Source organism: Mustela erminea, chromosome 13 (assembly GCF_009829155.1).
Source record: "Mustela erminea isolate mMusErm1 chromosome 13, mMusErm1.Pri, whole genome shotgun sequence".
Classification (NCBI taxonomy): Eukaryota; Metazoa; Chordata; class Mammalia; order Carnivora; family Mustelidae; genus Mustela; species Mustela erminea.
The window spans coordinates 10,525,161-10,536,775 of record NC_045626.1 but is presented as its reverse complement, the minus strand read 5'-3'; the positions used below and the strand labels follow the sequence as shown (position 1 = coordinate 10,536,775).

General features: G+C 37.1%; 1 protein-coding gene across 1 annotated transcript in view; it reads right to left on the bottom strand.

Moving 5' to 3' along the window:
* Positions 1 to 1,368: 1,368 nt before the first annotated feature.
* The window catches only part of CDH19 (cadherin 19), a 73,985-nt gene continuing 63,738 nt past the window's right edge, over positions 1,369 to 11,615 (bottom strand). The window contains exons 9-11 of the mRNA XM_032311017.1: positions 9,943 to 10,060; positions 7,716 to 7,967; positions 1,369 to 5,029 (exon numbers count right to left, since the gene is read on the bottom strand). Coding sequence (XP_032166908.1) covers positions 4,542 to 5,029; positions 7,716 to 7,967; positions 9,943 to 10,060 — 858 coding nt within the window. The 3' untranslated portion in view covers positions 1,369 to 4,541. The remainder of the gene's footprint in view (positions 5,030 to 7,715; positions 7,968 to 9,942; positions 10,061 to 11,615) is intronic.

Genomic DNA, 11,615 nt, shown 5'->3' with positions numbered 1-11,615 from the left:
TTTTGTAGTTTGCTTCTGATTTAGATGAGAATTGATTTTTGAATTATTTAAAATATATGAAATTCCAAGTCAACTTGATATCTTAATGTATCCAGGTTATTGATTAGTTTGAACTTGAAAGAAACATCATGAAAATGTTTGATACTACTCAGTTTTGATACACATTTGCATTGATCTTCCTGCTGCCCACCTTGGCCAAATCCCAGACAGTTTGCACAGCTTCTGGTCAGTGTCAAAAACACTTTTTAAATTATGTTTTTCCTTACATCCGATGTAAGGTTCTCTCTCTCACCCTCTCCCACTAATTGCTGCTTCTGGACCTCTGATTCCAGAGACAGAAGTAAGGGGCACAATAAACATGGCCGGCGCTTCCATAATCCCACAGCCGGATTCCTCCGCAATGTCACGCACAGAATGCTGGCGCTCTGTCCTGGGCTATTGTTAGGGTAGGTGGAGACATTTTAAGGACTTGAGGTCTGTATTTTTCTTTAGCCCGTATGACATATGCTGTGGATGACTGGTTTAAGCTTCCTCTCAGCACCTTCCCTCTGTGCAAAATTTCTAGAGCTGCCATCTCCTTAACCTATGGGAACTTCATGCAGCTTTGCCTTGTGAACAGCTAGGAGCTGCATCTTGTCCCGCTCCTGGACTGTCTGCCATTTCAGACCAGTTGGTCAGCCTTCCATCCTCAGAGCTCTCTAGGAAAAGGCGGCAGCGACACATTCTAACAGGTCCTATGGATCTGCTTTGTGACAGACGTGCCATTCTCCCCTCCTCCAGGAAATCACAGTTTATCGCAGTAGACAGATGATCGATAGATACATAGATGTATAGATGGACAGGTAGATATAATTGGAAATATAAAAAACCACATATTCCTTTCCTCCATTTCTTTCTCTAACTTGTCTCCCAGCCTTTAGTGTATTTGGTATCTAATGTCCTTTCATGTCATTCGAAAGATCGTGAAGCTACCTTGTAGGTTTCCAGTAGCCTTGCAAGTCTAACAATATATTTGTTGCCAAGCATTGTATTACAACCAGGAAGCAGAATCCTCACACATTGCACATGTTTTTATTTTCATCACACTTCATGGTAACTCAATCATATGAGAATTTCTACGGCATTTATCATAGGACCTGTTTTGACTCAACAGTTTATAGACATTACCTTTTTTCATCCCTGGGGATAATACCAATACGTCCAAACGAGTTAAAACGCCAAACTCATATACTAGAAACCTTTTGAAAAATCTTAGTGTACCTGAGAACTGCCCAGTGGTGACCTATTCTGAAAAATACATTAATTCCATATTATTATTTAACAAAACTCAATATGGTCCTATGCATGACCAAATAAAATAGATTGGGATTCATTGTTGTATTCAGGAATATTTATTGGTCCACTTACTATGTGCTACAAACAATTTCAGACAAGAACAAATGAACAAGACAGAGGACTCCTTGCCCATTACGGCTTACATTCTAATAAGTGATAAAGACATAACAAGTTAAAAAAAAAAAAAAGTAGGTATATATTGTAATACCAGGTGGCTAAGTGATTTGAATAAAAGCAAGGAGGAGCGAGGGCCACCGTGGAAGACGATGGAAGACGATGGCCAGGAGGCCTTTCTAAGGAAATCACAGTCCATCACAGACCTGAATGAAGCGAGGCAATGCAAAAGCGAAACGTCCGGGGGCCAGTGTTGCGGGCCTAGAACAGGAGACCGGAAGACATGAGCAGGGACAGAGGAACACCCGGCTTCCAGGTGGCGTGAGCAAGTGGACTCAGATCACAAACACGCTGTGAAGCCGCACAGAGCACTCAGTCCTGGAAGGGAAGGGGTCGGCGAGGTCCAGCCGCATCGCATCGGCTCCCACAACAACACAGTTCTTCCGTGGGTCAGGGACTGCTCGTCTGTCCCAACAACCGTGTGCAATAGCTGAACGGGGCCTTATTTTACAGATGACAAACAAGCCGGGCCAAGAGCAGACAGTTCGACAGAGTTCACACAGTTACTTGAACAAAAGCGCACTGAGTCATACTCGGATCTGCAGGCTCAAGCACGGATGCGGTGTGAACGCCTATGATTACTTAAAGGCCTTTAAATATTTTCTTGTTGCAACCATTAGTAATCCCAGACTTACACATACACCTGTGAGTTAACGGAGGGTAATATTTAAGCACTGCAAGTGTTAGTGCGAAGCTGTGCTATTTTCATAAATATCTGCACTGATTTAGCCTTAATGAAAATTTACGAAAATGAGATCTTAATACCATGACTTTAGGTTAGAATACAGCTGTGTTCTTGCAAAACCCAGGGGACCGCAAAAAGGTCAAGTGTGATTGAAATGTGACCGAACACAATTTATAGGAAATTTCAACTTCTGTACAAGAATCAGATAGTATTTTTTGATATTGTTTAAGACTAGCAAATCGATATGCAACCATCTATGTTCTTTTCCTATGTACCTCGAGTTAACAATCTCATCATCAACTAAGCCGAATTTATTTTAACACACCTGCTTAGTGCCACTGGACTCAAACGTGTGCATTTTTAAAAGTGTTCATCCAAATTGATAGGTTGTTCATAAGGCTTTCACCCATGACAAGACCTACTTGAGCCTCAGAAAACCCTATTTCTGTTTTTCTCATCTATTTTCCATGGACTGATTCATCTGCTGCTTTTTGTACTTTCCAATTCTTCAACCAAGATTACATATAGTACAATCTTTTAAATACAGGGAATAATCCTTTATGGAATAATCCCTGAAAATATCCCCAATTATACTCTTTCAATTTTTATGTTAATATGATAGAAATAGAAATGTTCTCTCAACTCACACATTTCTGTTTTACTTGCAAGTTTTTCTCTTTGAACATTTTGTTTTGTTTAGTATTCATACTCTTTCCTAAGTAAATGATGATATGAATGCCTAAGGATTTTCTATGACTTATCACTTCTCATCCACTTTTAATATTTTCCTAAATTGTCGTATTTCCAGTCTTGGGCTTTTTTAAAGTGTTGATACCTATGTTACTGACATAATGGTACCTGAATGGATATTGGTGGAAAACCTCGCTTCTATTACATGGTGTGGTTTGTGTTTGTGTTTCCAAGTACAGAGGAAAACAGTACTGTAGCTATTCAAACCCACCTATCTTTAAACATTATTCAAAATATTTTCTCTAAATATAAATGGTCGATTTGGTTCAGCTCATTTCCACATGCTGCTAAGAAGAAATGAACATACAGAACAACTTTGAGGACACTGTATCATTCACCATTTTCTTTCTGTTCCACCTATGAATTCTGAATTCCATCTTGATTTGTATAGAATAATAAGGATGGTTCTGAAAATGCTGGTTAAAATTAAAGGGTTTATTATCTGATTATCTGACGTTATCATAAAGCTTGTTATCTGGATGTTTCCATGGATTTTATCATGTCCGGCAGCTTAGCATACTTCCTTCATAATGTTATAATAAAAGTAACTATTGCACCTAATTTTATATCCCATAATAAAAAAGATGACACTGAAGAATCAGTTCTGGTCTAAGCTCTTAATAAAAAGGAAATGCTAAGAATTTTATCATGTCTCATTCTATGCGTGGTGAGAATCAGTACAGGTGATCATAATATTTTGCATGAATATTAATTCAACTTTGAGTCAAATACTTCTTTCATTTACTGCTACCATTTTTAGTGGCAATAAAAATTTACTTAAAATTTTCATGCTTTCCACAATTATCATAAAGTTCAAATTTAATGTTGAGTAAATTTTGACATGTATTTAGTTATTGCATTGTGCCATAGTAAAGATGTATTTTGGCTACATATAAAAATAACATTAAATGTCTCAGATATATCTTCATACTCCCTTTTTTATATAAATCTGTAATATCAAAGATAATACAATCTATACTGTATCTTTGATTACTCAATATACACTAAGAGTCTGTCTAAATTTGAAATCAGTTTTCAAGTATGGCCTTGACAGTGATTTTAAAATATCAAACTACTGTGAGTCATAGAATCTCAGAAAGTTGTTTATTCATAAAAAATAAGCACTTTTTAAAAGTTTTATATCATCACCCAGATTCTACTAGGTATTTGTTTCTCTCTGTACAGTCAGGAACTTAAAATACATAAACAATATACTCTCATTTTGTAAGATTAAAAAAAAAAGGATAACTGAAATAATATTAAGTTGATCTAGTTCAGGGCCTTTCTCACATTAAACATTCAAAACTTTGTATTGGATGGTAGTGAAAAAAATGCCAGAGGAATACTCCAGCTACATGCCACAGTTGGCCTGCACAGGCACACGAGAGCTGACTGTTAGCATCACTCCACATCTGCATTCGGGGACAACATGTGGGTAGCTGGAAATAACCAAGGGCATTTACTCCAAGGAAATCAGAAGATGCTGGAACTTTTCTGCCCGCCCCGAGAACTGCAGTACACAACTCTTTACTAGGAGACTACCAGTTTGCCCAAGCACATACTAGCATTTTTAAAAATTTTAAATAATAACAAAGCCCTAATTATTGGACTGCATAGCAGACCCAAACATGCATGCTAATCTTTTAAAGCGAGGTCCCAACTCGTTAAGGTAATCGTAATTTTCATCCTGATCAGAGGCTGCGGACCCTAAGGAGCTCAGGGACCCAGCTGAGGACCCTGTTCCCTCAAAAGCGTAGGTCTGGAGGGAGTCAAAAGGAGGAGCACAAGGATCAGTATTCGCTTCTTCGAGCTTTTCCAGAATGAACTTGCGGAAAACGGCACTATCGGGGCCCACCTGCAGAGACTGGCGGTACAGGCTCCTGATCTCGGCGGTGGCTCCCCGCGCCTTGCGCTCCCGCAGGACCGCGCTGCTCCTCAGCTCCGCGATGTCGAAGGCCTCGGTGTCTTCCTCGCCGCCACCTTCATCGTCGTAGCTGAATATGTTCTCGCGGAAATCTTCGCTTTTCTCCGGAAACAGAGTCTGCTTCCTTCGCTGTTTCAGACCCAGGATCAAAAAAATAAACCCTGACAAAGAATGAGAACATGAGCACATGAAGCGACACTCTGTAATAAGTATAACATAATACGTGACTATATATTAATGCAACAAGTTCATATTCATCAATATTATATGTTATTTATAATAAGCCTTGCAATCCTTGCTTTTGTTAAAAGCTCAGGACATGAGTTAGATTTTAGGATTATAAGAAAAGAAAACATAGAGTGGAGCCTTGAGTGGTGCCGGGGTTGGTGACGTCATCCCCTGTACAGTGGAATATCCCCGAATAAGGTTTGATTCCCCAAAGCTCAACTGCAGTATTTGTTGTTGAACATTTACAAAAGGGGCGTGCAGAATGACAGAAGGCAGTATTACTATATTTCAAATTATTTTTACATCATAAAAATAAGAGTGAACTGTTTTGTGATGATAATTCACTTAAAACTGTATTTTTTATATATTGAAAACAGAAAAAGGAAAGGAGCATACGGGAACATTTTCCAATCTATATGCATTTGTCAATTTTAGTAACCAATAGTCCATGTTAAGAGAAGTTAAGCACAACAGAGTCATCTGAAATTTCCCACTGAGACACATTCTGTGGCATAATTATTTTCTAAGTTAATACCCATTGACTACAAAGTATATGCCACCAAAAATCTGGTTTAGAACCTGTGCTCAGTGATATCACATTAATTTCAGAAAGCCCAAACTATCATTTTTTTAAAAATCGTAACACTGGTATGCCCACAATCATTATTTAAGATAATTTTAACATGATGTAGAAACAGAAAAATTTCAAAGCACTTTTTTCTATTTAGAGAAAATTGTGTGTGCATGCGTATGTATGTATTGAGAATAGCCAACCAGAACTTCACCTATAGGAACTGAAATAAACATGAAATGATGTTATTAATATCATCATTAATATTAATATTAATTATTATTATTAATTATTAACATTATCAAAAAGAAATATATTAGGCCATACTTTATGTAAATCTTACCTTTTAAAACACTGAAATAGTGTTCTTGAAATAAGGTCATTGAGTTTGAATCCAGATACTGTGAAACTCAGTTCAGATATATGGTTGGTATAGAGAGGAAGCTAATAAATCATTTTTTCAAGTTATGAATGGGAGAGAGTATTCTTGACACTTTCAAAGAAAACTACTGTCTGTTGGTTGACCCATACTTCCCACCCTCTAAATCTTAGTCATGACCTTGACTGCAAGGCTGTCCTTTTACTCATAGGGTTTTTGGTCTTGGGTTAGGTCTGTCCCTATGCGTAAAGCAGTACTTGTCACCCTTCAAACCCTGCACTGTTTTTACTACACTTGATTCTGATTCCCAGCTATGTAGCTCTGTATTCAGTTTTAGGATCAAAGACCATTAAAAATTACCATAAAACCTGAGGCTGAATAGGAAAGAATGGTAATTTGGATGGTAAAAAGGAATGCATGGTTTTTGAGCTTTGAGAAAGATGAGTAGAGTGAGGGCAAAGCAATCCCTGAAACACAGATGCCATTTGGAGCAGTGGGTTTGGGATTACAGAACCAGTGGCTGATACAACTGTTCGCAGGATTCAGTCAAGTGGTGTTGACCTTGACACGGAGTTGTAAGGGAAGAGAGGGTTTAGGTTACTTATACTGACTGGTTTGCTGAAGAAAGAGAGACGGTGATGCTAAATGAATTATTTGTAGTTGTGGAAGCCTGATAAAACATTTTGCGGTTCATCTGCCTCATCTGTAAAATGTAAAATCTGTAAAACATCTACATCTGAAAACAACAAACAAATAAAACAGAGTTTGGGGCGCCTGGGTGGCCTAGTCTGTTAAGCGGCCAACTCCAGTTCAGCTCAGGTCATGATCTCAGAGTTGTGAGGTTTGGCCCCACTCTCATGGCGCTCAGCCCTGAGTCTGCAGGAGATTAGCTCCTTCTCCCTCTGCCCCTTGCCCCGCTAGTGCACACTCTCTCTCTCTCTCCCTCCTGCCCCTCTTGCGCGCTCTCTCTCTCCTTCTCTCTAAAATAAATAAATAAATAAGTAAAATCTATTAAAAAGAGGAGCTATTTTACTGAAATTTCTTTTGTGTTTAGCTCTGATCAAGTAAAGCCCTCTTTTTGCATTCCCCCAACCTATCTGCTTTCTTCCATTGTGGTCCTACGGCTCTAGTGAGTTGCAGGACAGGGTTCAATAGACTGTGTCCAGTTATGGAAATTTAGTACATCTCCATGACCCTTTGTAAAGTACTTAGCACTTTGAATTTTACTTTCTTCATTCATACAACACAGGTGATAAATAGTTATTACTTCATATGGTTATCGTGAGAATCAAATTACATACTGCTTGTGAACACTCAAGACAGTATCCTGTAGCATAATAAGCACTCAACAGAAGGTCACTACTATTATTACTAATTGTTATATACTGTATATGCTGTCAACTGCCAATGCTTAGTGTCAAAAACATTCCTACACAGACGTGCACACACATGCTGACACACTCAGAATTCGGGGATCATTCGTTTTCATCTTGAGATGCATGGTCACTCTATTTTCATTTACTCCATGGTTTAAGAATTGCAACATATTCAGAAGAGCAATTACATACTTACACACACACTCACACACACCCCATACTGTGATGATGGAATTAACTACTTTTTAATTATTTTTAATAAATGAAGATAGGTTCAGTTCAGCACTACTTACCAAATATTATCATGACGCTTATCAAGACAGCAAGTAGGACTTCTGTTCTGAATCCCATGGCTAGCATAAGGTCCTTATTCCTGCAGGCCTGTGTACTGCCATGGTCATCGCAGTCACAGATGTGTATGGTAAGGGTGTTTGTACTTGTAAGTGATGGGATTCCATTGTCAGCAATTAGGACAGATATATAGAAGACAGGCTCTTCTTGAAGGCTAAAACCAGTTCTATTAGTCAAAATTACAGCTGTGTTATCTAAAACAAAAACCCATGTGCATAATTTTTCAACAATATAGAAGAAATTCATACCAGTCATATGTACTAGAGGCAATAACATAGATATATCAAGTAGGTTTAAATAATAAAGAAGAAATGTCAGATAAAAAGTCAAAAGATCCAGTCAAAAAGTCATTATTGATTTGGCATTGCCTAAACCATAATTACAATCTTAGATGAATTACATGAATCAGTTCTAAGATGTTTTTGATAAAGATAGAAAAAGTAAATGTGGAACAACAGAAAACAGCTTTTTAACCAGATCTCAGTATTTTATAGAGGTTACTGATATTCAATTTATGATCACAGTATGAGTTTCATTGGGGTTATTTACTCACTACACAGTGCTTTGTCTAATAGAAACTCATTCTTTTCACAAATACTATAAATACATAAGACTTTCCAAGTCATCTACCAATATCACAACAAGTGGTCTCAAATCATGTATTTACTAATGAGACAGAAGGATTAGTTTTATTTGGTAGGAAAATTCTATTGGGATGTTTCATTTTACTTTGACACTATTAACCCATTTTCTATTTAAAATTCAGGTAACAGTTAAGCCTCAGCAGCACTGATGGCTCTTCTAGACAGAACATTTAAGAAATTAGCAAAGATGAACGATATACATAGTTTGACTGTTCTGCAGTTGTTTCTCCCTGAATCCCAAAATATTCTAAGCTTTTTTGGTGCAATTTCTTATATCTGACTCCTAAATTTCCCCCTCCTTTTTGTATTGCCACCCCCCAAAATATTTTCTGTAGTAATCAAAACTTCGGATACACAAACAGTAAAAATGCAAATAAATGAAGTGTTTCAAAATGTGTGTGCTTGCCAACGACTTTTCCCAAATCATCTTTTAATCTTTTTTTTTTAAATTTTTATTTGTTTTCCAAATCATCTTTTTAAAATGAATTCTTCATCATGCTTTGGAACCTATAAAACTTGGGATTTTATTGACTAGACAGACTGAAAAGGTAAGAGAGTTTACATTTTTCAATTCATATCTTACCAGATTATTTTTAATCACAAACATTAAACCCAATTAATTATTCTCTTTGTTTTAATATACTTATTTTGCCTCAGTGACTTATGTTGATGTAAATAAATCTAAGTTGTAACTTATTTCTTCTATTGATATTTGCATTTTTTAATCCTCAATTTAGTTGAGTTTCCTTCACTGAGAAATTTGGCAAGGAGAAAAGGGAGAAAACATGCCTGCATTTATTGTCCACAAAAGATCTCCCGTAGATCGAAACCCAGAATCAGGTGTAAAAAAGGACATCAGCAGGTGTTTGGCTGTAGATACTTCCGTAATAAATCCTACAGTGTTTCTTATCTTCAAGATATAAAGTAAAATTAAAGTAGGCCCATATTATAACAAGAAAAGTGGCTTCATGCAAAGTCAAGTCACCTCTGCACAGAAGGAGAAAATACTCTGTCTCTCTACATGAAACCCTTTGGCACACTGTGTCTTTAGATTGATAGGATCACTTCATTTTGAAGGAAAGAGAATAATCTTAAACCAATTTTATATATTTATAGCTTCAAATTAATGACTCCAAATATCTCTGAATCAATCAAGCTAACATGACTGTAAGTATATATCATTTTCTTCCCCAAAGATTGAAGTTTGGTTTTACGAGACACGAAAGGAAGTACTGGCTTAGTACTGCCATTGTATCTGCAGGTTCATTCAGTTTTGCGAGGTCTCACAGCCACTGATGACTTGAAAAAGTGCTTCTAATTTAAAGAAATCCAGTGAGAAATGGGGCTCGTGCTTTCAGAACGCGATGTCAGGTTTTGTTTGCTGTTTCCACTGCTTCTCTCTGCTCTACTTCTCAACATTATCATACCGCAAGAACCTTACAAAAAGCAACATCATAAATCCCCTTAAAACCAAGCACATTTCCCAAAGAAAGGGTCAGAAGCCATTATGAGGGAATGGCATTACCTTCATTATCTACGATTATGAAACTCGAGTTCTTTGTGTCTTCCCCAGAGAGATGAAAGTAAAAATGGTGATCTTCTGGGGCGTCGTCTCCGTCCACTGCACTGATGGTCTGGATTACCTAGGAAAAGCAGAAACAGGTTGCTTGGTTTTTGATTCAGGAATATGATTACTATTATAGAGATTATTATCAGTATTAGTATTAGCTTTTACCAAAATTGCCTTATCAAAATTTTTGTATCTGTTGCAGAGGATCATTTAATTTGGGGAGAATGTTAAAACATTTTCTCAGGTTAAAAATAAGTTTACCTGCCCCTTTTAAAAGAGTGTTTTGATAAGGGTGCCTGGGTGGCTCAATGGGTTAAGCCGCTGCCTTCGGCTCAGGTCATGATCTCAGGGTCCTGGGATCGAGTCCCGCATCGGGCTCTCTGCTCAGCAGGGAGCCTGCTTCCTCCTCTCTCTCTGCCTACTTGTGATCTCTCTCTGTCAAATAAATAAATAAAATCTTTAAAAAAAAAAGAGTGTTTTGATAATACATAATAAATTCTTGTCGGGGGCTGAAATGATTTCTAGCAGTTAAGTTTGTTAGAATTTCTGAAAATACTGCTGCTATAAATCAAGATTTCCTCCCATCCTTCAGGCCTGATTTCCCCTTTTCTTCTTTTTTCCCTTCTTCCTTCCTTATCTGAATAGCAGCCATTATGGTTTGTTGAAATTATATATTCCCTACTCATTTGAGAGCATAGCTGTGGTAAACTTATTGTCTTACTAAAGTATTAGCTAAACTAATGAGTTTTCAAATTGATTTGAGCAAATAATACACTTAGAGCTTAGGGGCAATGTATATGATTTCCTTTGACCCATAAAGACTACAGCAAAAGCGTTCCACGTCAAATAAATTCCTATTTCAGAACATAAAAAAGTGAAGTAATGCAGTTATGAACACATCAGATCACATATAATTCTCTTCTTTCAAGACATGAATGTGTCAGTCAAGTGGTTCGTTATTGTCAAAAAAGAAATACGCTGTCAAGATCACATAGTGAGATTGTGATTAATTCTGGAAATTAAAGTAAATTGATTATAGAAGTTATTGTTTTGAATTTTCTAGAATTAAAGTGCTTTTAACAATGTGTCAAACAAAAATATCTTTAGTTGCAAGATGACAGACCCAAATTTTATAATGTTATACTTCAAAGAATAGACTCTCTCCACATGTAGTCTTATAAAACCAAAGTAATTTGTAAGTTATTGCTCTACATCGATTGATCTTTTTCCTTATGACACATTCCTAGTTAAATCATATTCATATGGTGTTAATTAAATAATCTAATAAAACATTTTCACTCAACCCATGTCTACAATAATAAATTTGCATTGTATTAGGGTAATGGTCTTATTTTGGATTACCATAATAGCCGGGGGAAGGGTAGGGGCATATTTTGAGTGCCTGGTGTTGTTTTGTTTTGTTTTGTTTGTTTTTCATATATATTTTATTTATTTATTTGACAGAGCTGAAGAGTGTGAGCACAAGCAGGGGGAGTAAAGAGGGAGAAGCAGGCTCCCCGCTGAGCAGAGAGCCCAGTGTGAGACTCGATCCCAGGGCCCTGGGATCATGACTGAGCTGAAGGCAGATGTTTAACCCACTGAGCCACCCAGACATCCCACTAGTTTTT